A 26,746-nucleotide genomic window follows, 5' to 3' on the forward strand; every position below is an offset into this window, starting at 1 on the left:
AAAAAAAGGGGAAGGCGAAAAAAACGATTAATTCTAAAGGGGAAAAGGGTAAAAAACAGATTTTTAATTAAATTATAAAAATTTTAACAGAGAATAACTAAACCAACAAAAAAAAGATTTATTAATTTTGATGACAGGATTCAACTTTTTTTTTTATTTTCAAAAATGAAAAATAACAGAGATAAGGCAAGCCTTCATGTCCAGAACATTTTAACGGAGAGCGTTATTAACAAATGATGAAGAACGAAAAAACGACAACACCAATTTTTAAAATCTCCAGAAACTAAAATGTTTTAATACTGCAAATTTTTCATGTAACAAAAAACATTTTCTAGGTTTATATACCTAAGAAATGCAAATTAATTAACACCAAAACTTGTCCCCCTTTGTTTTTTCATTTTTGAAAATAAGTTCCCCGAGTAACCTGAAGATCGTACAAAGTTTAAATGTCACATCTATTCAGACCGAGTTTCAATCAAATTAAAGAAAGGTGAGAACCACCTGCTGTCTGTGTGTGGTAAGGGAGATAACAGTCGTAAATAGTGGGGACATCCTTAATTTCTGCTGCCCTCCCTTAACAGTGCTGTTTGCGCCGCTTACAGTTCCGCCTTAAGTAAGATTTTTTTGTTATTCATTGGAGACTTTGGAGTGTGTGTGTGTGTTGTGGTGACAGGGTGGGTGTGTTTGATATCAAATCAGCATATACACTTTCTTTGATTCTCACGCAAATTTATTGGAATAGCAATTTTTTTAAGGTTGCAGCTAAATTTTTTTGGAATGGAAATATTTGGCTCTAGAGCATATTCGTGTTGAGGTTGTTTACGTGTAAGATTTTTATCGGCAAGGTACAAATACAGTAAAAAATGTACTAGGAAGAACAATTGTGGCCATACCTCAGAAGAATGTTGACAACCTAGCACTTTGTAGGGTACCCTATGAGTAAAACACTGGGCTGAAAATGATGCCTTTTTGTGACAGCCATGCATATGTTGCTGTTATTTTTTTTGTGTGTGCTGAATAATCTTCGAATGATCTCAAGTTTAAAAAAAGATAATTGGGAGTAAGATGTTTCTGCCTTTTTGGTCCGCTCCTGTTTAAAGTAGAACAAATAAAAGAATTCACATGAAAGAAGAAAAACTTGTAAAAATATATTTAACATTACTGTAGACTAATTAATATTTGTTTATTAGTTTAGGTTTTAAAATATTTAAGATTGTAGAAAATGTGTTTTAATGTAAACAGAGTTTTTCTTGCTATTTTAATAGATCATTTTGGGTTATATCTATTCCATATATTATTAGATTTTTTTTGATAGTAAAATATTTTTACAAAAGAATAGGAGGAGAGCAACATTTTCAAAAACGACTGTATTTTTTTAAGTTTGGAGGAACGACCGTGTGTTAAGTGAACCTACCTGTAACTCATCGGCTAATGGCGGAGATTCAAGTCGTCATAAGGTGTTCTTCTTGATAAGTCGATTTGGAGTATTCACCTGTCTGTGTAGCTGGTGTCTCTCCATTGTGATTAAGGATAGAGCTTTTTTGGTGTGATTATCGCAGGTTGTTCGCAGTTTGTCTCACCTGCACAAAACATCGCCCGAGATTGCAAACATGTAGGATCTCAATAATTTATTTATTGATAATCTATGTCGACATCATCTACTCTGCAGAGCAAAATGATTCGCGATGACAAGATTAACATGGGGGAATCAAGCGACAACGTATTCTGTGTAAGTCTTTAACAACTTTAAGCACTACATCATGGGGCACGAAAAGGTCAAGTCCGACAATGCCAAGGCTGTACAAGACTAAAACCGTTGTAAAATGTTCCCTCGAGTCAAACGCAAAAACATTGTCCACGAGCACTGGGGTGTGTGGGTGAAGCAATTCTGGATAATTCTTAGTTATTGCTAAACTAACCTGATTATCATACTACAAGAATTCGGCTAATTTTCAGCAATTTTTAACTGTTTTTGAGACAGATATCCAGTGTTACAATGTTTGTGTGTTTTTGTTTTACTAAAGCACTTTGATCCTGTCTTTAACGGTGGGGAAAAGGGATTTTACAAATCACATATTATTACTATTATTTTTTAAACACTCAGGTAATAAGATGACAAGACTGACATGGTAAGAGACTTCAGTTTGAAAGGGATGATCAGCTACCAGTTCTCCATTCTCCTTAGAGTCGTTATCGTCGCAACGAAACCAAACCAGGGCTTGGCTAATGTATGAAAAATTCTTGTCCTCACCCCTCCCGACCAGACAAGATATACTTAATAACAAGTTTTGCTCCAAATATTTGTATGGCAGAAGGAGAAGACAACTATTATTGTGTAAACCAATTATACTTAGACCAGTATACTTGAACAAAAAGCATGGTTTAGTTGTACCTACCTGCGTCACTAGAGTTGCCCTCTCTATAACCGGATTGATAGCTGTGGTCATTGTGCTGAGCATTAACACCTGAAATATTATTTGATGTTGCTGTCAGTGACCCCAGGGGGACTTCAGGTGTGTTGTGTCTCTGCGTGGAAACCACAAGTTCTTTGCGATTGCTTCCACATGCACATCCTATCATCCGAAAGAATATATGTTCCTAGGTCATCTCTTTGTGGACAGACACATTCACTATTATTCTTCTTCTATCACCCATTTGAACAAAAAATTATTTATAATAAAGTTGCATTAAGATAATTTTAACACTTTTTGTTTTTTTTGTAAATGTCATTAAAAGTCTATGGACATTAAATGAGCACAGTCATCTTTGTACATTTTTGGTTGCAGAAGAACTGAGACAATGACTACAAAATGTACATTTGCTATGACAATGACTACAAATATACAGACATAAAGGACGGGGAGACATGCATCACCCGAGCTGGGGTCATTCGTCTTACGTCTTAGTTTGAAGAAAATGAAGAGTGCGATGATGACAGCAATTCCTACGACAGCAGCCACAACACAGACAGCAATGATGATCTTGGTGTTAGTGCTCACAGACTCTGATTCTGAAAAACAGAAAAAGGAATTGGATGACACAATGTTGCAATCTTTCTAACAGAAGATTAGCAAACTCTTGCACATGCTATGCTTTGTCTCTCTCCCCGTCCCTCCTGTAGCTCTCTCTCTATCTCACTTTCTTTTACGACAAGTAATGGTAGACTTTAAAGAAGTGCCCTGCTACTTCGAATTTTTGCTTTAAGTTTTTGCTTTATTCTTCCTTTCTTGTCGATATTTTAATAAAAAAGAACAGATTGTAGCGATAGGTCTCTTTCCTCTAATATAATTTGCTTGGTCCTGGTTGCTAATCGTTACACCATATGTTTGCGAGCTAGAGAGTTGTGATGGGTCATTTAAGTTATTGGAAAGGTTGGAAGTCTTTTTGAGTTTGTGTTTTGAATCAAGTCTTAAGAAAGCCTTCAAATATTCTGTATATGTGTTTGTAGAAGGCGTATTGAATATTAATCTATGACAACTAGGTGTTTAAAACTCACAGCATTCACATCCATAGTGTAAACGACTACCTTGTAGGAAAAAAACAGATTCTTGTAGGTGCTGGTAAGGATGCCGCAAGATCGGGGCGACAATCCTAGATACCAGAGGTAGAATTGCTAATAGAGATAGATGGAAATATATTGGTACTGGTATTTGAAATAGCAAGTGCCCTTTATTACCATGCACCATAATAAAAGAAAGTACTTAATTATCCATTTCAAAGCCATGCACTTGCTTTTTCAAACACCATAATCAATTATCCACCAATGTATTTTAACGGGTGTACGTACAGACATAAACCGCAGACTTCTTAGCATAGACCTTTTGTTATGTTGCAAGAGGTACATTATGTAACACAACATCAGTTCAGTGTTACCTGCTGGTATACTGGGATCACTTGTAGAGCTCGGTGTGACCAGATCACGTGCTTTTGTTGAGCTGCCAGTAGTTGGACTTTCACTTTTTGCTGAAGTTCGAGGAAAAATAATAAAAAATAAATATCGGAGTTAAGGGCTAATTTTTTAAAATGAGTTTTGCTACGTCTGCAAGTAGATATTCCTGTATTAAAAGCAGTTATTTTGCAATAGCTACATGGGTATTTATTATTGTAGATCCTTACGTAGTAGAAATTCTCACATGTAAAGTGCTCTTTGTCTTTGTTTCGGACCTAATGACATACTACTGCAGCTCGCAACTTTTCTTAATACTTATCACTAAGCATGATAAAGACCCTGGACTTTTACTGCAAGAAGCTACTCTGCAAGTTGCACTTACATTATTACTTTTCGTAATACAATGTAATGTTGGAAAATTGCTGATGGAAGGTAACCCATTAACTTAAAATGTTGCCAAGAGATACTGATAACATCTTCTTAATTTTCTTTTGTAACAAAGTGTCATCGTCCTTACTTTCGACAACAAATTATTTTTGCTATCGAGCTTTTAGGCTTCGGGTTATCTTACAAATGCATATTTTCTTGCCTTTCTAGTTTTTTTTTTCTTGCCGCGGCAGACGACAACACATGGAATGTCTTTAACATCTAAATGTTTCCCTCAAGACTTCCGACAAGTGTGTATACACATATAATGAATATTTGAAGAAGTATCATCATGTAGTTAAGATGATTGTTTCTTCCATTTTTATCATTAAGAAATAGCTTTTTTTTTTTTTTTATTTTGCCTTTGGTATCGAGAGGAAAATTTAATTAAGCTATCGTTTGTATTCTACGAGTTATATTCAGCAGAAGAATAGTTTTCAACAGGAAATTTTGATGCTTTATGTGTTATTATTATAGATATGTAATTTATCTAAACGGAGATTCCAACTTTTTCTGACAGGTAATTTTGCTTGTAACTATTTTCAAGCCATTAACAGTTTACCTACTAGATGCTCCGTCCTCAGTGAGACATTTACTTCTGTTGCCAGGTGTGGGTACACAGATGTAACTACAACCACCGTTGTTGCTTCCACATCCGTTGGGCCCTGTAATAAAGATTTACATTATGAAATGTAGACATACCGGGTTGTTCGCTGCCTTCCCCCTTAGAGATAAGTTTTGGGGCTTTAATCGTTACTTAGAGGTCTGGAAGTAGCAGAACTCTAATATCACTACAAGTCTCATTCTCACCGAGTAGTAACCGGGATTCCCATCCGCTCACAAGTAGCGGTCGCATCATAGCACACAATCGCTCTGTGCTTAAATGAATATATAAGGGAGGAAACTACTGAATCCTTTAAAAATAGTTCGACTATAGATTACTTCCCCTTAGCAGCTTAAATTTAATGTAGCTCAACCTGTCAGGTATTTCGCTATGTTTGAGAATTTGGGAAGATTCAGTTGCTAAAGCGTCTTGTCGAGGTCGGTTGCCGGTTACTCAATTCAACATCTATTTGTATTCAAACAACTAAACATGAAAAAAAACCCCAGGAAGTAATATTCAAATTCTGATGTATATTCTAATAAAATATATGTTTGTTCAACACTTTGTGTGTCATATATTGTGTCAATAATTTTTGTTACTTTCTAGCTTTTGATCTACATCACAACTTGTGAATTCTGTCCCATACACCACAACCTTTCATTTGATTTTACTATAATAAAGCAAAACCTTTATTCCTCATAATTCCCACCAAGTAATTCTTTTCAAAAAGCTCCTTAAAACAGAGTACCACAAACAGTTGTCTGTATTGTAGCTTTAATAGAAATAAATTTTCAAAAATATCGGTCAATATTTTATTCGCGGGCATGAATTCTTGAGGACGGAAAGAGATCGTTTGCCTGTGGATGGTGTTTCCAGGTAAAATATTGCTGTCTATACTTATGACTACCCTGTCTGCTCACTGACCTTTATCTTCGACTTCCTCAGCGTGGACACGGATGTCATTTAATCTTGAGCGAGAGTTCGCAACTTCCCTTCTGTTGCCGCCGTCCTTGCCATAGCGATAAAGATGTGTTTTTATCGTCTGATTGAGATTTAGAAAACTGAAAAAGTTTGTTTTTTATCCTTTAAAATGAGCACAACTGGCTTAGTTCTGCACGCTCAGAACACGACAGTAAATATTTAGGGTAAATAAATTTGAATTTTTTTAATAATAATCATATTCCCGCCATAAAGTCAGCTGAAGAAACATATTTGACATATTCTATATGCAATAGAAATAAAGAAATTAAGTGATAGCACTACCAACCTCCAGTCCGTCACAAAGAAGTCATTGAGATAGAGGTCCAAGCCGTGAAAGACTAATCCTGGTTGTTGTAGAATCACTGAAGTCTTCCTCCCTTCCAGGTCAACCCAGCCTACCTTCTGAGTGCCACCATCTGCCCAGTACAGTCTGCCTTCTGCATGTGTACATCCACAACAGGGAGACCACACACACACCAAAATAGAAAAACTATAGCAAAAACTGTTTGTCTGTAAAAACATATATATATATAAACGGAAGAGCTCATAGAATATAATTATTTTAAATGTTTCATATAGGGTAATAACACAGAAAACAAATAAGACAGGAAAAGAAAAAAAGGAAGGATAGATTGATAAGAAAAATTCTCACCGACTGTGTCGAGAGCGATGGCGTTCGGTTGTTTGAGATACTCGCCCCCTGAGACCAGAGTCTGACGTCCTGTACCGTCATAGTTGGCTCGCTCTATGGTAGGTGTGGCGCCACGGTCGCTCCAGTACATTACCCTAGTTTGGTTATCATTTACAGTAATCTATAGAAAGGGAGGCTCCATGTTTTACATTCTAAATTATCTCAATTGCCAATTCATTGATAAAAAGAGAGTAATACAGGACTACACATATCCCATTGCTTTACCCCCTTAGTGCATTTTATATAATCAGTTAGCTGTGCTCCACATATAATTCCTTCTTTTTACATTATTATACATGACTTTAATGGATCTAAAGTACTTGCATGGAACCCCATTTTTGACAAAATGGGCCAAAATAAGTTTCTATTTATTGAATAGAGAACGTTTTCAAAGTCTATAAATGCCACATATAGTTTACGATTAAGAGAGAATTGTTTCTGAATCAAACCCATCAAGGTAAACATGTGATCCACAGTTGAGTATCCTATCCTAAAACTAGCTTAAATCGTCTCTACCATCAGTAGGCACTTCATGAGACGGTGAGAGAGAATGAAAAATGGGAGAGAAGAGAGGGCAGTGGTCGGCGTCGCAGCATTATGTCCCCTTTTCAACTGAATCATTTACAAATGGTTTTTGCATCCTTTAAATTCTGCTAGGAGAGTGCGTTGACTCTTCAATCCTGTTCACTGGGTACTTTTTCTAGTACTTTTTATAAACTGGATATCTGGGACAAAACTAATGTGTCTATATTTTCATCTCATTTGTTTCAGCACTTTCACGTGATCAGCAATTTATTTCTTGTTTTTCTGAGTAATTTGATTTCTCCAATGTTGAATTAATTAGCCTATTGTTAAATTAAATATATTTACCCATTGCGTTTGTCAACCTCGATGTCTTTCGGCATGTCAAGTGAGGAGTTGATGACTATTCGATGAGTGTTGCTGTACATGGTGATCATGCCGATGACTTTATTGCCTGAGTCTGTGTAGAAGATGAGCCTGGACAGTGCGTCTACACACAGGCCGTCTGGCCTGGCGTCTGGAAATCATAACTGTATTTTTATTATCAAACAACCGAATAAGTATAAACCTTATTTCGAATTTTATTTTGCATTTAATCTTCTTGTTTTTAGAAATATTTAAAAAGGGAATACAGTAGTTATAGTTAGCTGTGATGAGAGTCTAAACAGTCTGTAAAGCAAATTTAAGTTCTTGAGAATTCAAAGAAAACAGGCTATATCATGTAAATTGTTTTCCCCGTACCAATCTATTGGAGCCAGAATAACTACAGAGCTAAGACCTGTAGATAATTATATTCCACCATAAGAAAACTAAGGCAGGACAAAGAGAAAAATATAGATTGCATCCTCGATTGGCATTGGTCGATTCAGTTCTCTTTTATACACATCCAGCTAGTTGCTAGTATTCGCTTTTACAAAAAAGAAGTTAGTTAAAATAAGTTATTATTATTATGAGTTAAAGACAAATCATGCTCGGTATATAATTATATATATATTATGCAATAGTGTTTGTAAATGAAAGACTTTACCCAATCCTAAATAGCGAACAAGCCGAGCATCACTGCCGTCAAGATTAGCTGATCGGATGGTCTTCTCCACATTGTCTGTCCAGTAGAAGCGACCATTCATTGGGTTGTAGTCAACAGCAGCAGGGTCTTGTACTCCAATGAGCGGAATGTCAACAGTGCTATATGTGTCGATGTCTATGTTGTTAATACCCAGATACCCCGATAGCACAGATGCGGTAACAAGGAGAAACTTTTGGGGGATTATAGCTGCAGAGAAACCAAACAATCGGAGTTGGTTTAAATTCTGTTTAAGTAAAATAACAACATCAAAATAAAAATAGAGAAAACATACAATACCCTTGACGTAGGATGATTACAGCTTGATTGAGTTTGTATTTTGATGAAAATAGGAACAGGTCTGCATTGATCAGAAAGTTATTCCATCTGTCCATAAACTTTAACAAAACACACACGCTGACATATACAAACAAAAACAAACACATCACATCTACTCACAGTAACTAAATTAATTTATTTACCAACAAACTTAGAATGAAGAAAACTATTGGCTCACTACAAATATAAAGATATTTTGATAACGACTGTTGTACTCTCTTATTTTATATATATTTATATGGCACATTGTTCCTGATACAGTTTAGAGAATAAGTATGGTTACTTTTTTAACATTTATTATTGTTTATTCATTACTGTTGATTTAGACCAATATAGACAAAGAAATACCCTTGATAGTATTTAAACATTATAAATATTTATTAAGGATTCTAGACCATTTCTAATCATTTTGAAATGTTTAAATGCTATTTGGTACAATGTTCTTATCCGTAAAATAATTTTGTATTACTTACGTAGATATTGACATTGTATATTCCTTAAAGTAGAAACATGTTGGTAATAGTTTCCTTAGGTTTTTATTATAACTTTACCAGATGTATTTTCCCACCTGCAGTGTAACTCGCATGGAAGCCAGCTGCGGACTGAGATGAGTCAGAACGGAATCTGATCCACATTGTGTTTGATGATGATCGTCTGGTGTAGGCTGTGGTGTTGCAGTAGATAGACAAGAATGGTGATGTCCCTGACCCGCCATCTCTAATCTTCAAACGAAGAGATGAAGGATCGTCAAAGCATTCACTTCTACCTTGCCAACCTTTAATTTTATTAAGTGAAATTGTAGGTAATTTTCAGGGCAAATCAGTTGAATGCTGTTCATCTGTTCTCGAGATACATGTTTACACTTTTCACTAAGCAGATCAAGCGGCCACAGAGACCATGATGGTAACTAGTTTCTGCTGTAAAGTCCTCAGCTCGTACGGCAATGTTGTGATAAACAAATGTTAGTCAGTCTGTGTAAAAACGATTTTGACAATTTTTTTACATGTCGATATTTGTATGAGTATGTGTCAAGAGCAGAGGAAGCAAACTGATTTTGACTTGGATTTTAAGCTTTACTTAATTAGAAGGAAATAAAATTAAGCCACTCCAAAAGTTTTTTTATGGAATCTAAAAATATCAAACCTGTTTGTTTATTTGTCTGTTTGAGAACAGTCTTAACCCAGAAGTTAATGTGTCAGAAAGTGAGAGGAAACCAAACACTTTGGAATCACTCTAAACATATTGTAGAATGCATTCATGTTACATTATGTAAACTAGAAACTCTAACTCTTTATACCTTCAATGTTACTTATACCTGTAGATAGTCGTGCTGACAGTTATTCGTTTCATCTGCGAGTTCAAAACGGAGAAATGTCAAGGTGATCCGATATCCTGTTGGTGCTCTGATGATGTAAACACAGTCCTGGTCAGGCGGGTACTGACTCGGGTACAATGGAGACGATAAGAGACCAGTGAGTGAAGTGTATTCACCGCCACAAGCTACGAAACAGATTTTAGATTATGCTGTCCATAAACAAGCAATCATATAGTAACTTAAATGAAATAATAATTAAAGGATTTAAAACAAACATTTTAAACTAATCATGCAACATTTATTTATATGTATCAGAGCTTACCACGTACTATGTGTTTCTTAGTAATTTCACCCGTGTGTCTATGTGTGTGTGTGTTTGTAAAGCGTTTGTCTACAATAGCGCAGGCACGTTGATATTTAAACACAGATACATTTAAACATACACACATACACGTTTGTTAATATATAATTTTAAACCACTCTTAAAATGTGGATTCAGTAGTGATTACCTTGCACTTGGCGATGAATTGCAAATGTAAAGAAACACAAAATAAGAAGAGTAATCATCTGGTTTGCTGAAATGAAAACCAAAACATTTAAATTTAAATGTTGCTAAGGCATCTCAACAAACAAAATCTGAATTCAAATTCTTAATGGAGTCTGTGGCATGTAAACACAATTTGAGTAAAATGACTTACCTGTTAAATTACTCAGTGTGACTCGTAGTATATTTCCCATTTGAGTGCACAGTCCAGGTGGAAATCAAATGACAGATGCACTGATGATTAGGAGGAACGAACTCGGCTTGTTTTAATAGACCAGGAAGTGCTCTCCCTTAGCAAGCTCTTATGTTGAACAAGCACGGAGTGAAGTGTGGGGCGCACATCAAACATTGACAAAAGGCGAGAGGTTTTAACTGTGGCCGTGTTTTCAAATAGGGATAGGGCAGATGACTCGCAATGTTTCAAAAAAATGTCCATTCACATGAATGAGAGTTTGCTTCATGAGGTGCGCCAAGATTGAAGTCGATGTGACTGCCAACATCCTGGAGAGTGAATAAGAACTAAACGAGTGGATACCCTCCTCACTGCATCTTACATCTTGTGATCAACCTCAGCAGCTTCACATACAGCACAAACCACAATCAGTGGCCCACAGATACACACAGTACATCCTACAGTCACATTGCTGTGATAAATTATCACCAATACACATCAAACTCCAATGATCAACGAAGGTTAAAAGGAACTGAAGCCCGTGGAACCGCGAGTCAAAAGTCACTCAAGCCATCGTCAGCATTTGTTGGATGAGGATGATGATGCATTTCGTTTTATTTTAATAAAATTTAAACGAAAGTTTAATGAGTTAAAATGACAGCTGAAATAAAACAAAACAGCTTTTCATTTCACATGCAGTACAATCTCTTGTTGTTTTGCTCACTTGTAACAACAAACGATCATAACAAAGCATAAAAGTCAGTAACATTTATTTTTTAAACTGCATATTGTTTATCATACATGTCATCAAATACTTTAGTTTTAATACATAATCGCCTTAAGAGGTAATATCTAAGTGGTATGAAGAATATCAACCCCTCAAAAAAAAGTTCTTAATAAAATCAGTGGCAAGACGCCCCATATGATAAGAAAATAATTTAGACGACAATGAAACAACTACTACATGTTGATGTATCACACATGAGATGAAGAAGCAGTGGACCATGAAAGCTGGCCTTCAGTTTGATGCAACATAATATAAACACAGGCACCTTCTGTTGGTCCTGTGGCTTCAAGTAATCGCCCCTGTATCGGACTTCCAGACACAGAAACAGGAAATTCTTAGTTCGTGAGTAGCTTTATAATTGCAGAATGTACAATAACAAAAAGGAAAACAATGTGCTTTGACTTTATTTATCCATGTGCAGTTTTTTCTTGGATGACAATGTGCAATGACAAGAAAAGACAAACGTTTCCTTCATCATGGCCAAACGTAGCATGAAGATGAACAGCCAAAATAAAGACTATTACTCTGAATAATGTTATTAACTCAAAAAAAGAAGAAAATAGTTCAATGAATAATGAAATATTTCGCACATTATTTGTCGGCTGCTTTACAAAAAGAGAAACATCGAAGAGCAGCTAGTCCGGCGCATTCTTGGACACGTGCAACACCTGTTGTCACTTCGTAAGCTTCAGGTAGTCTCCACTGTCGCGGGCTGTAAAATACAAAACATACTCGAGGTTTGACTTCTTAGCTTCCTTGTAATTGTAAAATGTGATTGCTATATGGATACATGCTATTCTTTGACTTCACTGCTCAAGCAGTCAAAAAGCAGGTTTGTGTTCTTGCATTATGGAGACTTCATAAAAAAATAATTAATACAATATAAAAAAATAAGAAAATACATACACGTGGCCTTAAAAGTGTCATAAATGGTGTGTAGCTCGTGGTAGATATGCTCCTCATCTTCGTAGTTCGAGTCAGCAGCGACTGGAGTCAGGTAGTCTGTGGAGAATATGTCTGTAGGTGGCGCTTCTGTGTGACTTGGACGGTCAACCTCCGGTGGAGAGGCCACAGCAGTCGTATGGCTATTGTGATCACCTGTACACAGCAAGTTAGACCATGTCCTGTAAGCATCAGGTAGATTAAATTTTTATTGGAAAGCTTTAGTGTGTTCCTGCATGCAGCTACACTTAACAACTATAAGCTGAGTGGTTTGCTATGGAAAGTCTCACTAGGGCCATACACTCATACATATAATCAGGTACAAACACACATTCCAACCATATAAAGATATACACATCGGTTAAAAACAACCAGCGTATACATTTATTAGTAATATTTGTTTCTTACGTTTTCGTCTTTTATAGACGATGATGAAAGTGACGCATGATGCAGCTGTAACACTGACGACAATACAGCCGATGACAAGTATGATAAGTTGAGGACTGATGATGGGAGCCTCTGAAACTTAAAAAAGTCAACCTCTGTTATCTTGAGTATAGGTCCAGTGATCACCTAAAGTGGTTCGGTAACCATAGATATTTGGCAACCAAGTTATAAATATCTGGTCACCGTTCTTCTACAAAAGGTAAATCTTCAAAACACCTACCGTGGATTCTACTTATGTCCTTGCTGAAATTGGTGACCACAGTGTTTACTCTGGAGATGCTGGGTGTACCTGTGTTGATGTCAGATGGATCTTTACTTATGGCAGCTAACACTTTGTTGACAGCAGCTGCAAATCTTTGACTGCCAGCTGTGACTTTCCGACCAGCAGGTGTGACACTGATGACAGGCCTGGTCATTCTGATGTCAGTAAGGGTGGTTGTCTTAGAGCCCGTGGCGACGCTGGTGATGATGTGTCCGGTGGCAATACCATCCGGGTACAAACACTGACTGGTGTTGCCAGGTGCAGGCACACAGATGTAGTCGCAACCACCATTATTGTTACCGCAACCATTTGGATCTGACATTTGTAAAACATAAACTCTAGGAATAAAATTCTAAAGAGACACTCACTACAGAAGAACAAATATTGTATTACTTGTTACGAAAACAGAAAGGATAGAAGTTATGTGTCAACCGCAAGGAATTTGGATTTTAATTTCGCCGCTCCAATGCTACCATCTTACTAATAACTATTATCATACAACCCCAAGAAATGCACAAATAAAAATAATACCACCAAGAATCGAGCGGTAGGAGAGTGGTTTGATTTGAATTAACATAACTCACTGACCGTTATCCTCTAATTCTTCCGAGTAGATATGTATGTCGTTTAATCGTCCATTCACAACTCCAATAGTTTTCCTGTTAGTCCCGTCAGCACTCATGCGGTGGATGTAGGTGGTAGTAGGCTGGACTCTGTGACACCGTTAATGAAATCTTCATTCAACACTAAGACATTGCAAATAAGACTGATCACACCTCGATAAGCCTCGGTGACTTAATGTTTCAACAAAACTTTAATTCGCTTCACACCTTTGTTTATGTGTGTTACGACTGTGACATTTTTTGTTTACCTTTTGCTTCAAATAGGGTAAGGAAGCCGGAATCGTAAAGGAATCCTTGGCATTAACAATGGGCGAATATTCTCATCAGCAATAGCTTTACCTTGTGTCGCTCCAGTCTGCAACGAAGAGGTTATTGAGATGAAGGTCAAGGCCAAACATTCTATGTGTGCCTGAAAGGGAGATCACTATGGAGACAACCGTGCCCTCCAGGTCCGTCCATCCAATTTTACTTGTATATCCATCTGCCCAGTAGACTCTGCCGGCTACACACACACAAACACAAACACCACATATATCGTTATGAATATAAAGAAACCTGAGGAGCACAGAGAAAAATTATTCTACAGTTTTAGCTGATGAAGCTATTGTTTTGGAAACAATATGCTTCCATACACTTGGACCTGTTGATTTTTATGTCAAAGAACTGCAAAGGAAAATCATATATAATTTGTGTACCTGTTTTCCCTTTTTCCCTTAAAACAGGGGTGATAATTCAACGGTAAACATAATCGAAGGAAAATGGACTTCTAGCTCATACAAAAAGATCATTATATCAGTATAACCAAATGAAACCTAGAGTACTGGTTTGAGAATGGAAGAGAAGAGTGAGACTCACCGACTGTGTCCAGAGCCAGACCGTTTGGCCAGTGCAGGTACTGGAACCCTGACACCAGAGTCTTGCGTCCAGTGCCGTCATAGTTGGCTCGCTCTATCCTAGGGGTGGCGCCCCAGTCGCTCCAGTACATCACTCTTTCTTGACAAATAAATTAACTCCTTGTCATGGCGGCAGAGTTACAGAGTTTACATGCCTATTCATTTCATGCTCTACAGGTGTTCAGTTCTGACTCAATATATTTTGTTCTTTGCCTTTAGCACGATGAGCACAGAACTATACAGAGTGAGCTTGATATGTCCAAGAACTGAGACCTCCCAACACTTAATTAGACCTGGCACTTTACTAGTGAACTTCTGTAATTAAATCGACACTGAAAAATTATCATTAGCATCATCAGCGTAATCTCATATGACTTTAGGGTGGTTTGGCTACAGCCATGATAGTTTTGTCAGTTGTACTGCAGAATTTGTGAGAATATTTATTTTTATTTAGCAATAAGAAGCAAATTAATTTTTTTTTGTCACATGAATGTAATTTTTAAATTGGGGAATATTTGATTAGTAGTATCCTATATTTAAAATTCAATGATTGTTAGATTTTTCCAGAGTTATTTTTTGTCCAGGGTTTTATTTGTGTTCGTGCTCGGGATCCTGCTGGACTCCGGGAGAGGAAGTGACCTGAGACTGACTGTCGTGTCTTTCTTCTTTTAATGTTAGAGATATCAGCAATCAACACACCCACTGTGTTTGTCCAGTTCTATGGCCCTGGGTTCGTCGATGTCGGACTGGACGACAACTCTATGGTTGTAGCTGTTCATGGCTATAAGGGCTATGATGTCATTTCCTGTGTCAGTGTAGATGATTAGCCGTGAGAGAGAGTCTACTGCAAGTCCATCCGGCACTGCTTCTGTACAACAGAAAGTATGATTGCTTTCTCTGTCCACTCAAAGTCGTGTGTTTTACACAAGCTTCTCCTAAAACTGAACATAAGTTTCTTTTAAGAGAAAGAGGGTATTAAAATTGTTAGAGGGAGAAAGAGGGAATTCAAATAGTTAAAACTTATTTACAGATTAGCCATAGCTAGGACGTTTACACAGTGGTCCCAAAAGGACTTGGAACCATTACATTGGAACTCCGATGGAACATAATATAACTACTTCACAAGGAACTCACGAGGGCCAAGATTCCGGACTAGACGCACGCCACTGCCATCGAGGTTTGAGGAACGAATCGTCTTTTCAACGACGTCCGTCCAGTATAGTCGACCATCCACTGGGTCGTAGTCGATGGCAATAGGGTTTGACAGGCCGTCTATTGGGATGACGAAGTTACTTCCGGTGTCCACGTCCATGCGGTGAATGGCACGGAGAAACGTGTTGGTCGTCAGCAGAAACTTCTGGGGAATGATTCCTGAACATAAAATCAGACACTCTTCACGACTTTCTCAATAATTTTATTCTGGCTCCCTTAGAAATGGTATTGAACTAATTTGACCGCTTGACTGATGGAAATATTCTGTATGGAACATGTTAGAATATTTTACATACGTACATGTACATTTTCTAAATCAAGCACGAATGAATGCAGCCGGTGATTATTTTTGTTTCCCAATAAATATTTTATTTTCTCATGTGCTCCCCACCTTCAGCGATCTTACTGATGGAGCCTTGCTATTAATTTTATCCCAATTCCTACCATCTCCATCTCTTTCCAATGAAGACAAGTGATGCTCAAAGTACTGAACTAAATAAAAGAGACTCTTTGAATAATGATCACTAATTTGCAATTCGCATTTTATTATCGAAACATTTAATCTTCTTATCTCCACATTCTATCCAAAACACTGTAATCTAAGTGGTATCAAGGTCTTTGCAAGATTAGAGACTTTTATTCAAAGCCTTACTTGCACTCTATGTCTCACCTGTAGTGTAAGTCGCCTCGAAGCCAGGTTTGGACACTGAAAAGTCGGAATGAAATTTGATCCACAATACATTTCTCGTTGACCTCACTTTGGGACGAAACGTTGAGTTGCAGTAAATGCCGACAGAGGGCGATACCACAGAATCGCCATCCCGAATCTTGTTTAATTGAACAGATGAAAATATTACCTGATTCTATTATTCACTTATCAATGTAGTTTTACTGGTAAATATTCACAATAAGAGAGGGGAAATTGAGAAGGGGAAGGCGGTGATTATAGTGGTCCTCTACTCAGAAACTAAGGTGATATCACAAACAACAACTACAAATAGAGAATGAGAAAACGATGTGGCCAAGATGAGATCTGAACACAAGACATTCAATATTTGTTGTACCAGAGTTCATTTGTTGTACCACTAGGCCTTAGAAAGGAGACAGAAGAGAGGAGAAGCTTATGGCGACCAGGTGTCATCGCACATGCGCAAGACAGTCACCTGCACGTAGTCGTGGTCACAGACACTGGGGGTGGAGCCAGGCTCCAGTTTAAACACGACGAACTGCAAGGTCACGCGGTGCCCTGCAACGGCTTGGATGACGTAGATGCAGTCTTGATTGTCCGGGTAGCTTCTTGGGTACAATGGCGACGAAATGGAACCAGAGGGCTGTGTGAAATTGCCTCCACAATCTAGAGAAAAAATACGCGTTATGGTCTACAAACTCTTCACCCTGAGTACTACTGTAGAAGAAACATTCCCTTTTAAAAAGATACAATAAGCTTCTAGAATTTTATTCATTTTGAAGAAATACATACTAAACAACAATCTTTAGGACAGATACTACATATATTACTCATTTTGTATAAAATATCTTACCACTAAATAGACAGAATCACACTGACTAGTGAAAACTAAGCAAACCACGAACAGGTGATTTTTAAATGTAAAGGTAAAACAACCAAACAACAGATCTGTATGATAAAGGCGTAATGAGGTCAGACACTTCAATAATATATAGTAGTTCTATAATAATAGTGCAATAAGACACAAAATACTATCTTTCCTTATATAAAATACATCAATTAAAAATCGAATGATAATGAGGTTTAAAAATATTTGTTAAACAGAAATAATGCTAAAAGACAACGATGTGTGCACACTTGAAAGTACCTATTATTATTATTATTATTATTATTATTATTATTATTATTATTATTATTATTATTATTATTATTATTATTATTATTATTATTATTATTATTATTATTATTATTATTATTATTATTAATAATAAAAAAGAAACAGAGAGCGTTACACCTGACACCGAGCGACTGAAATTCTGAGATAAGCTAGAATAATGTTTTCATGTCGTTTAGAAGAATAGTTAAACATTCTTATTCACTTGTGTGCCTACAAGATTTCTCTTACCTTCGGCTCGTTGCTGAGAAGCGACTCTACAGACTGATACAAGGAATACTATAGTCGGCACTAGTTCCATCCTCACTGAAATGATTATATGTGGCAATTGATATACATTCAATAATTATTGTGTTATTTTTATTTTACTTTTATGCACATATGGAAATGAAAGCAGAAGCAAATTGTTCAGGAAAGAAAATGAGGAAATAGAAAAGGAACGCTTACTTTGAAGTTTTTAACTGTAACATTAGCGACTGCTGTTTACGGAAGAATTTGTTTACACCCCTTCATCCTGCACTAAACTTGAGAAGTCAAATTAAAAAAACTGCTTTCATGAATCACAGGCTCTACAATAAAATTTAACCAAAATACAGTTTATTATTTCGTTGTACTTTAAGTAACTAATAAAAAAGTTGTCTGTAGGTTTAATTTTACTTCTACCACGTGTATGCTTGATACAACAGTTGCTTAGAAATCTTAAAGTTACTTTATGTGTGTCTTAATATTTTGATGTCAATGAAATATACAACCACACACAAACAAACACGTACAAAAACTGCCTTTTAGTTGTCTTTTTTATCGTCAGAAGACTTTTGTGTGCTTGATATATATATATAGTGTCTTTCTATATATAGTATATTATTGTATACTCACAAATAAAGGAGGAGAGAAAAAACAGGACAGAAGATATACGGAATGACTTTTACTTTCAAGTTTTTAAGCCGTCATATTAATGGCTGCTGTTAACAGGAAGTTTTTCGCAGCACTTGACCCTAGCAGTACACGTGATGAAAGGTCGAGTTTTGACAGGAAAATGTCATCGTAGATGAGGGGTGAGGAACGTCCGCCCACGCGCCGTATACGGTCCAACAAGGCAATCTCAGATTTCAATAAACTTATGAAAAAAATTCATAGCAGCATAAAGGTATGTCACGTGAATATAAATAATAACTCAAGGCTTGAGGGACGAGCAAGGAACTTCCATTTCTGGATAGATAGACACACACGAGTGCATGATAGGAGAAACACGTGCTTCTCGTCAGCTGCCTTCGGCCTCTAAGGACGATTTTGAAGAATAATGGATGCATGTGACCCCACCCTAAGCTGAGGGATGACCACTTCCTGTTTGATGTTGGCTGTTGATATATGTACCGTTCTTCTACCGCTCCTATAAATGTATCTAGTTTATATATATATATATCAAAGTAATTATACTTCAAATCTGTAACCGCAGCGCTCAATTCACAAAAGTAAGTCTTCGGACATTGGCAATTTCTTTAGTGTAGTAGGTGGCGACTCCTACATCGTCAAGGTAACGGATAATTTGGGAGCTGATGGCAAACCCTTAACCCACTAAAAAAATTACTTCCCAATCATAAATCAGGCAACCTCTGATGTCAAACTACACGCTTACAACATCTAGAAAAACACTTCCCACAAAAGTCGTTGGCATGCTTTGCGAACGGCTTAAACATGAAGACATACTTGATGATGTGATGAGGACACTTGAGCCTAAAGTCCACCGCCCAAACTGCACTTGAAAGTCCTTCAAGGAGTGACTAAGAAGCTTGTATGAAAGTTTCGTGGTACTGGACAGGACCTGTCCTCTTATTTCTGGCTTGAAGTCTTTATTATTTATTGACTTGTGTCTAGCAAACAGGAAAATTGTCTTTTACAAATCATAAATTCTATCTTGTAATAATTTCTATCACATTTCAGCAAATATTTTGTTATGCTTTATCTTACAGTGAACAAAATTCAGTCTTTTGAAAAAAAAAACTACACATATGACTCATTCATAAAATAACCTTTAGATACAAATAATAAGACACAATCAAGATGGCATTTCCTTTTAATTACAGTTTCAGAGCTAGGAGCACGCGGGACTCCTAGAACAAGTGGTTAAGAACAATGATTGTACAAATAAATGATTGACTGGTTCATGGCTCGAGTTATTGAATAATGATTTGAAGGTAGATTTTTTTAGTGTGAAACTATTTAATGCTTTTTATTTATTATAAACTTTATTACAAAGTTTAATTTTACTCAAACCAAAAAATGTTTATTGGTTTTAATAATAACAATATTAATTCAATAAACAAAAGGGAAAGAGATACAAACTAGCGATTACCGATTCTTATTGTCTTGGTGATACTCTAAGGGTCGATATTAGAAGACCCTGGTAGTGGGGATCAGAATTCTTACAAGTGGAACAGTATTTAAGTCTCAGATTTTGACAAATATTTGTCTTTCTCTGATTCAGAAAATTGTAAATATGATGAGCATAAATCTTGAAGAAAGATGTCCCAGAAAAATGTTGCACTCACGCTAGCTTTATAGTACAGCCCATTGGCTAAAATGAATGTAAAGTCTATAAATAAATCCTTTGACTCGTAGGTCACTCACCCCATAATTACCAGCAAACATCAGACTGACCTGTGGTATTATGTTGATCTTGTCCTCCATCAGTCTGCTTAATTTGCAAGGCTGTAACACACTAATATGTTAATATTATTAATTGAATCAAAGACCTGATCATAACAATACAAGACATCTTTACTGTATATTTTTGTTGACAACAAATATAGAATTTTGTTTTGAGCTCACAAGCAATAAACTAAGCAAAAGTTAAATTGTAACTGGCTGCTGTCTGTGTGCCGGCGTCCTTGTAAACAAACATCACAATAACTGTTACTTTTTCTCGCGAGACACAAGCTTACTGACATCATCGTGAGCAGATAAAGAACCATAATATATACAACAGGACTGTACATACACATGTTTACCTTGTGCAGACGGCCAATAGCAGGGCTGGAACCGTATATTAATTAAGCGTATCCTTGTACCCACGTGTTCACGATTCTGACCTCTGACATCTCATCAGATGTCCTCCGTCTGTGCTGCTAATCAGTGGACCTCTCTTCACATTCGCCACTCGGACTACAAGGCTACATTCATCTGCTCTCTGAAAACACTGTTCACAAAGTACTTTCCCCGAATAATCATCCTTAACTCCCTGACAATAGTGTCTGTCATGTTAACCATCAAGTACAGCTCCAACCGTTTACTGTGTCCTTCATATCTTCATCCATTGCTTTACCTTCTGTCTGTACACAACTCACTGTCCACTTTCTGTTCATTTGTCATTTCTGGTCTCGCAGCGAGAGCGATCTATCCTGGTCGTGGTGTTGCACTTTACAAGGTGTTGTTATAATTATTATTTGGATAGAAATGGGAAATTCATCTAACTTTGGATAGTATCTTTCCGAAGGTCTATAAAACTACTAGAAAAGTCCTTCAGCTAAGAGTGGAATTCCGGGTTTACATCGCTGTTTCAAATAAAAATGTTCTACACGAACTTATCTACGGGAATAGGAAAAAGTGGCTAGCAACAATCAGAAGTCAAATTCCTTTAAAGGTGAAAAAGTTACACATCGATCACACAAACAAAAGATAAAAAGATTTAACATATATTTTGATTTGCTATAAAATATAGAGAGACTTTATGCCATCTGTAAGGTTTGACCCTTGGCCTAAAATATCAAATATGATGTTGTCGTATTCACAGTCAGTTGCTGTCCACCCCCTGTAACTTTCGATGTTCTAAGCCGCAACAGGCAGAAGTTTATCCGCAGTTCGCTGCCACATTGAGGCCTTTTTATTACTTATTCCATTCGTCAGTGACATCGTTAAATACACTCTTTTCAACCTCACATAATAACAAAGAAAAGACAGAAATAAAACGTTTCAAGATATATAAGAACTGACTACGAGGATAGCCACACGAATGTAACACAAGAATTTTAGGACAAACAAATTAAACAATGTGGCTTGGACAGTCTCTCAACTTGAGGAACAAAGCAAACTGAGCACAAACAACTGTTAAGTACAAACCTCTTCTAGCAACATCCATAATTCCTTGTTTGACCAGCTCGTCTCTCGTAATTTATAAACTGGTGGTACATGTTCTAGACTTCTGACGATGATATAAATATAGAAATGACGTTTTTTGGTTTGCGCATGCGCATGCGCGGATTTCCCAAGTCATTCCCCCACGATGGAATGTCAAGGACGTATGCAAATGTCGACGGTCCAATAGCTACAAGGAGTTAGAACGGGGCGACATGACCCACGCACGACTACTTTTTTCTCACACGGTTTTTCTTTTATATTTGCACTGACTTGGTGTACGCATGCGCGAACAGTGCAAAAACCATGTGTGCGACAAAAATAGTCGCGACCCGCACGCCAGCTGCTAACGGGGTCAGAGGTTAAGCGATGCATAAAATATTCGGCGACAAGACATCGGCCACGGAGATAGACGCTTTGCAATAAAAGGGAGGTAATCTCTCATTTACAAAGATACACATTTCACAAGTTTGTGATACAAAACAATTTGTTTTTAAACGTTTCAAACTAAAACACATACACAAAGAGATCTGATGTTACGGCAATATCTATATATATTATCTTCATGTCTACACATTCAGTAGTACTGTAGTAGGGTGGCTCGCTAGTGTAGTGATTAAATCACTCGCTTGGTGCCACTTCAGTAAGAGCTGAGGGTTCAGATCTCGGCTAGGGACACTCTCTGTATGTGACATCCTATGTGTCACCTAATTTGTTTACAGGGCTGGGCTTCGAGAGTTTTCTCCAGGTACTCTGGGTTCTTCCCCCCTTCCTGTCTCTCATAGTGTGAAATCCCCTCAAGGTGAAAACACTTGCCGAATAAATAAACCAACCAACCAAAAAGAAAAATAAAAGAAACTTTCAACACTACCTGTAGTTTCACTTCTTGTTGTTTTATCGCTTGTTAGTGCCGACGAGGTAGATACTGAAAACATGAACACGTGGTTAACAGCTTAAAATATTAACACAGCAACAGGTTTCGACATAAAGGTTGTTTAAAGATGAACTGTTCTTTATCAATTTGCAGGACAGAGAAGAGAAGCTTTTGCGTATCATAAAATACAAACCTTAAAGCTCAATACACACAATGATTTGACAGTCCTATGAAATCTAATGAAGGTAAGCATAAAACACATTTTCTAAGTGAACTTTAGGTCGTGTAACGCAGTCGAGTGCTGAGGGCCTTACGCACACAGACACACCGACATACACACACACAGTCACACCGACACACCGACACTCGCACGTTAGAAGCTAGCGACAAAACCAATCGCTCCTGAAGGAAGGAATGCGCAAAGACTCGTGAGTACAATATAAAATACAGGTTTTTAATCAGCTATCAATTATGAGAGAAAGAAGAAAAAGAAGAAAAGGCAGAACAAAACATAAACAGACGAACAAACAACCCAGCTCTTTAATCACAACAAATTGTTTAACACCCGCACAAGCCTCAGCACTTCACGCTTGAGCTCAAAACTCAACTGACCTCTGACGTCACATGCTGAAAAGCACCCCCCTCCCCAATCGCTGTAAGAGGCAAACACGCCTCAGAAGTAGCAGGTAGGCTAGAGAGGGCTGATAAGTGCTAAGCATACGCAGGTAACAAGAGGAGATATAGAAGAAAGAGGCGCTCAGCCTGTGTAAAGCCTGCGATGTCCGTCATCCTCAATGGCTGCAGCTATCCGTCCACGGAACTCACAGATGGCGATGACAGCGACGGATATGATGACTGACGAGGACGAGGACGATTAACTAAGACCTCCATTGGAATGTAGACTGTTGACGATTCGACAATATGCTGGACTGAAGAAGACCATTTGAAAACACTGACTGATGATTTGAGATGGAGGACGAATGATGGAAGATTTAAAAAAAAACCGACTTGATTTTTAAAATTGGATTTAAGCTTTAGGAACACAGCGCGGTACAGTTCAATGCTCTCCGGAACTTAGCAAAAACCTCTCCCACTTTAGGTAGCCCCTCCAGAGCCTCTCTTGCAATATTATCACCTGTCAGCTCGTCCGCTACGACTGACACAAAACAACCATTAAAACACATCGGAAAGAGAGACATAAAAGCCTGAGTAGAAAGGACGCAGGGTTAGTCTAGAACTAACCTTCACCACGGTGGGCAAAGAATTACCTAGGGCAAGAATATCCTCAGGACCTCCTCCCTCCCATCCCTTCCTTGCCCTACCCCGACCTGTGTTGAACCATGACTGTGACACACGATACTTTGTGTTAGCAGATTTCATAATATTAGCAAATTTTGAGATAATAAGGCTGATATTTTTGCTTTCTGTGTGATGTATAAAACAAAGGGAGATGAGGTACAGGAGTTCGAACGTGAAATATCATTCTTTTCAGAGCGGCGTGGAATTTTTACAATGCTTTATATACGAATGGAGACCAACACTAACAAGAACAAGGTCATATTAACACCAGTGGCACAAACTAGGAATTTCACAGAACAGAATACAGCTCAAGGATTTGAACAGTTAGAAGCACCTAAAGGCCACTATGTTCAACCATGACAGCTGACTGCGGACATCCTGTCATGATCACAACAGTAACAGGGTGGACATGGGTAGGAAATGCAACCCAACCAGTAAGTTTCATTGAAAGAATCGTGTTTATAAAAATCTAACTTTCCAGACCACTGACAAGTCCAGCTCATCATGTAAAAATGCCAGGCACATGTACAAGTTCCGCTATATTCCCCTCTTGGTGTACAAGTGTGTGTCACTGTAACTGCCAATATGCACCTGGCAGTACAGGCCTTTGTAGCCAATTGCCGGAGGAGGATGATACGAATCTGCTACAAGGATGACAAAACTAATCACTTAGTACAAAGCACGATTGGCACGCTGGTACATTGGGACCTTTTCTTGTTACGGTGAAGAAGCACGAACTGCTGTTGTTGTCATGTTTGTCCGCCCTTTAGGAGAAGAAGCGACGCCGTAGTGGACAGTAAAGCAACTGAATGGCGAATGTGAAGGAGTTGACCCGCTCACCACTGGTCAAGACAATCCCAAGTGGCGTGCACAGCAGATAAATGAGTAAATATGAGTGAAGAAAATGTATATCTGTACAGAAAGTTTTCTTGCTTTTTGAGGTGCGAGTAAATAAAGTCCAGAAAAACAGACAAATATAGGAGCCATCAGAGAAAAGTCTAATCTGTACATTTCTACATTAGACTCACCTTTTTTTTTCACTTAAATTTTCTGCCACTACCGAATGTTTACTCACCTGTATGTGTTCTTTCCTCGGCATAGACCCGAACATCGTTTACTCTCCCTTTAACTTGTACAGTCTCCCTCATTGCTCCATTTTTTCCAATGCGATAGATGTGTGTTGTTTCTGCCAGATGTCTGTACAAAAACAATATTTAAATGAGTACAACCTTTTTCTAGCTGTATCATGTCCATTTTATTTTGATGTATTTGTTGGCTTACTAAGAGACAGAGTCGGCGCTAGGGGGATGCAGGGCTTTAAGAAAATAAAATTGCGGGGCTTTTGGAAAGCGGCACAACATACAGAGCAGGGCAATAAAAATGACGGACTGTCTTATTTCCATGGTGCACGTGTTAATTCACCTCCTCCCCAATCAGGCGTGGGGCCTTAGGCGGTCCCCCCCCCCCTACCCGCAAGCGCTGGCTCTGTGAAGGATCACATGGTGAAAGCTGGTGGTAGTGAGTGGAAACAGAGAAATACAAAATATAACAAAAATGTCTCGTATGCAGAGCACTACCAATTTGGTTTGTTTTATATAGTTAATAATAATGATGCACGACAAAATAAAATATAAGCAATCAAGTTTTTTATAACAGGAGCAAAAATTTTTAGCTTTAAATTGTAGTATTTGGAATGGTTCCGTTATTTGTAAGCACATGATTTTAATCTTATTAACAAAACTATTAGTTTAAAAGTTTTCGATGACAACATTCAAAAATTTTGAAAATATACAAAATGTTCTTGAAGATTCGTTTGGTTCGTGATTAATGTGCCAGCATTTTTTTTTAATATCTCTGTGAGCTTGTAAACCTCTTGTTATGGCGTACATGACTAGTCATCCTGTACAGGACCTGCTCACTGTCGCCCTCTATAGGCAAGAGTGGCTTGTCCTGTCAGATGCTACATTAATGCAGGTGCCCCCTGCCCCTCCCAATGACAGGAACCGGTCAAAAGTGCCCAATAGAATTTTCTTATTGGCCTAGTGTCCTTTTATTCTAGTACCAATTATTCTTTAATATTAATTTTCCTTTTTTTAAAGCCATGTATTTAAAGTATTAATTACTGAAATGATTACAATCACTTTATTTTAAATATTAAAATCACCACAGAACGTCATGCGGGGGTGGAGAATACAAAAACATAAACACATGAACTCCTCGATATTTTTATGTATGATTTTATATCGACCTTCTCCACCTATCGCTCATTCTGTATATACTATCACACAGTTCTCTACTGGCATACCTTTCTGGTCACCGTTTACAAAATTCGATTTTTTGAAAACTCATATAACTTATGATGATGGATCCGCTAATTTCCTTTCAGAAACAATAAACTACTTTCATTTCTCTATCTTTCTTCCACGTGGAGCCCAATGTGTAGGCGGCTGCTTTTTTTTCGTTGCCTTGTTGCTGTGCAGGACTGTTTGACTTTAGTTTACTTCTGTGAATTTTGCTCATCAGTTGACTTCCGGTCTTTGCTGCCTAACGGTTTCTTCTGAGGATCTTAAAGATCCCTCTGTCAGTCATTTGCCTTAAAACTGTTCATGCTGATTTCCTCTTCTTTGTGTTTCACATGATTATAAGGAGCAGGGCTATAGTGTTGGTGCCGCACTTCTACTCCCTCCACTAGTCGAGCGGACGCGCTAGTAAAAAGACTGCCTGAAGGTGGAACGGGTAGCTGTGGGGATGAGTTAGCTGTATAGGTGGCGTTGAGGCGGCGACACAGTAGTCGGCCTTTGGCGGTAGTGGGCCGTCGGATGGACAACAGGCCAAGAAGTCTTACCACCGCTTATCTCCCATGGAATC

General features: G+C 37.7%; 2 protein-coding genes across 4 annotated transcripts in view; both read right to left on the reverse strand.

Moving 5' to 3' along the window:
* Positions 1-1,524: 1,524 nt before the first annotated feature.
* LOC112556051 (low-density lipoprotein receptor-related protein 4-like) lies at positions 1,525-10,976 on the reverse strand. Its single transcript, XM_025224664.1, has 14 exons — positions 10,529-10,976; positions 10,340-10,405; positions 9,831-10,015; positions 9,084-9,237; positions 8,141-8,386; positions 7,462-7,630; positions 6,553-6,686; positions 6,187-6,337; positions 5,844-5,980; positions 4,882-4,980; positions 3,874-3,963; positions 2,900-3,010; positions 2,397-2,573; positions 1,525-1,580 (listed from the first exon to the last, which is right to left on the reverse strand). The coding sequence occupies exons 1-14, from the start codon at positions 10,566-10,568 to the stop codon at positions 1,525-1,527; spliced, it is 1,815 nt and encodes a 604-aa protein (XP_025080449.1). The 5' UTR covers positions 10,569-10,976.
* A 325-nt stretch (positions 10,977-11,301) lies between these two features.
* The window catches only part of LOC112556888 (low-density lipoprotein receptor-related protein 4-like), a 260,038-nt gene continuing 244,593 nt past the window's right edge, over positions 11,302-26,746 (reverse strand). The window contains exons 1-14 of one of the 3 annotated variants that reach the window (XM_025226315.1): positions 20,233-22,496; positions 19,282-19,445; positions 17,806-17,880; positions 16,876-17,066; positions 16,383-16,539; positions 15,635-15,871; positions 15,200-15,368; positions 14,463-14,596; positions 13,947-14,109; positions 13,573-13,697; positions 12,943-13,299; positions 12,684-12,794; positions 12,240-12,431; positions 11,302-12,045 (exon numbers count right to left, since the gene is read on the reverse strand). In XM_025226315.1, coding sequence (XP_025082100.1) covers positions 12,008-12,045; positions 12,240-12,431; positions 12,684-12,794; positions 12,943-13,299; positions 13,573-13,697; positions 13,947-14,109; positions 14,463-14,596; positions 15,200-15,368; positions 15,635-15,871; positions 16,383-16,539; positions 16,876-17,066; positions 17,806-17,880; position 19,282 — 1,950 coding nt within the window. In that variant the 5' untranslated portion in view covers positions 19,283-19,445; positions 20,233-22,496 and the 3' untranslated portion in view covers positions 11,302-12,007. Of the gene's footprint in view, positions 12,046-12,239; positions 12,432-12,683; positions 12,801-12,942; positions 13,300-13,572; positions 13,698-13,946; positions 14,110-14,462; positions 14,597-15,199; positions 15,369-15,634; positions 15,872-16,382; positions 16,540-16,875; positions 17,067-17,805; positions 17,881-19,281; positions 19,446-20,232; positions 22,631-24,953; positions 25,076-26,746 lie in introns of those variants that run through there. The other 2 variants (XM_025226313.1, XM_025226312.1) reach the window with 2 other exon arrangements.

Source organism: Pomacea canaliculata, linkage group LG2 (assembly GCF_003073045.1).
Source record: "Pomacea canaliculata isolate SZHN2017 linkage group LG2, ASM307304v1, whole genome shotgun sequence".
Classification (NCBI taxonomy): domain Eukaryota; kingdom Metazoa; phylum Mollusca; class Gastropoda; order Architaenioglossa; family Ampullariidae; genus Pomacea; species Pomacea canaliculata.

Excerpts from the sequence above, each read along its gene's own strand:
- LOC112556051 (XM_025224664.1), bottom strand. The coding sequence starts at position 10,568 with ATGGGAAATATACTACGAGTCACACTGAGTAATTTAACAG. Across the intron at positions 7,631-8,140 it reads TGTTCGCTATTTAGGATTGG|ACGCCAGGCCAGACGGCCTG; the intron begins GTAAAGTCTTTC and ends TATGATTTCCAG. Across the intron at positions 4,981-5,843 it reads TGAGGAAGTCGAAGATAAAG|GGCCCAACGGATGTGGAAGC; the intron begins GTCAGTGAGCAG and ends TCTTTATTACAG.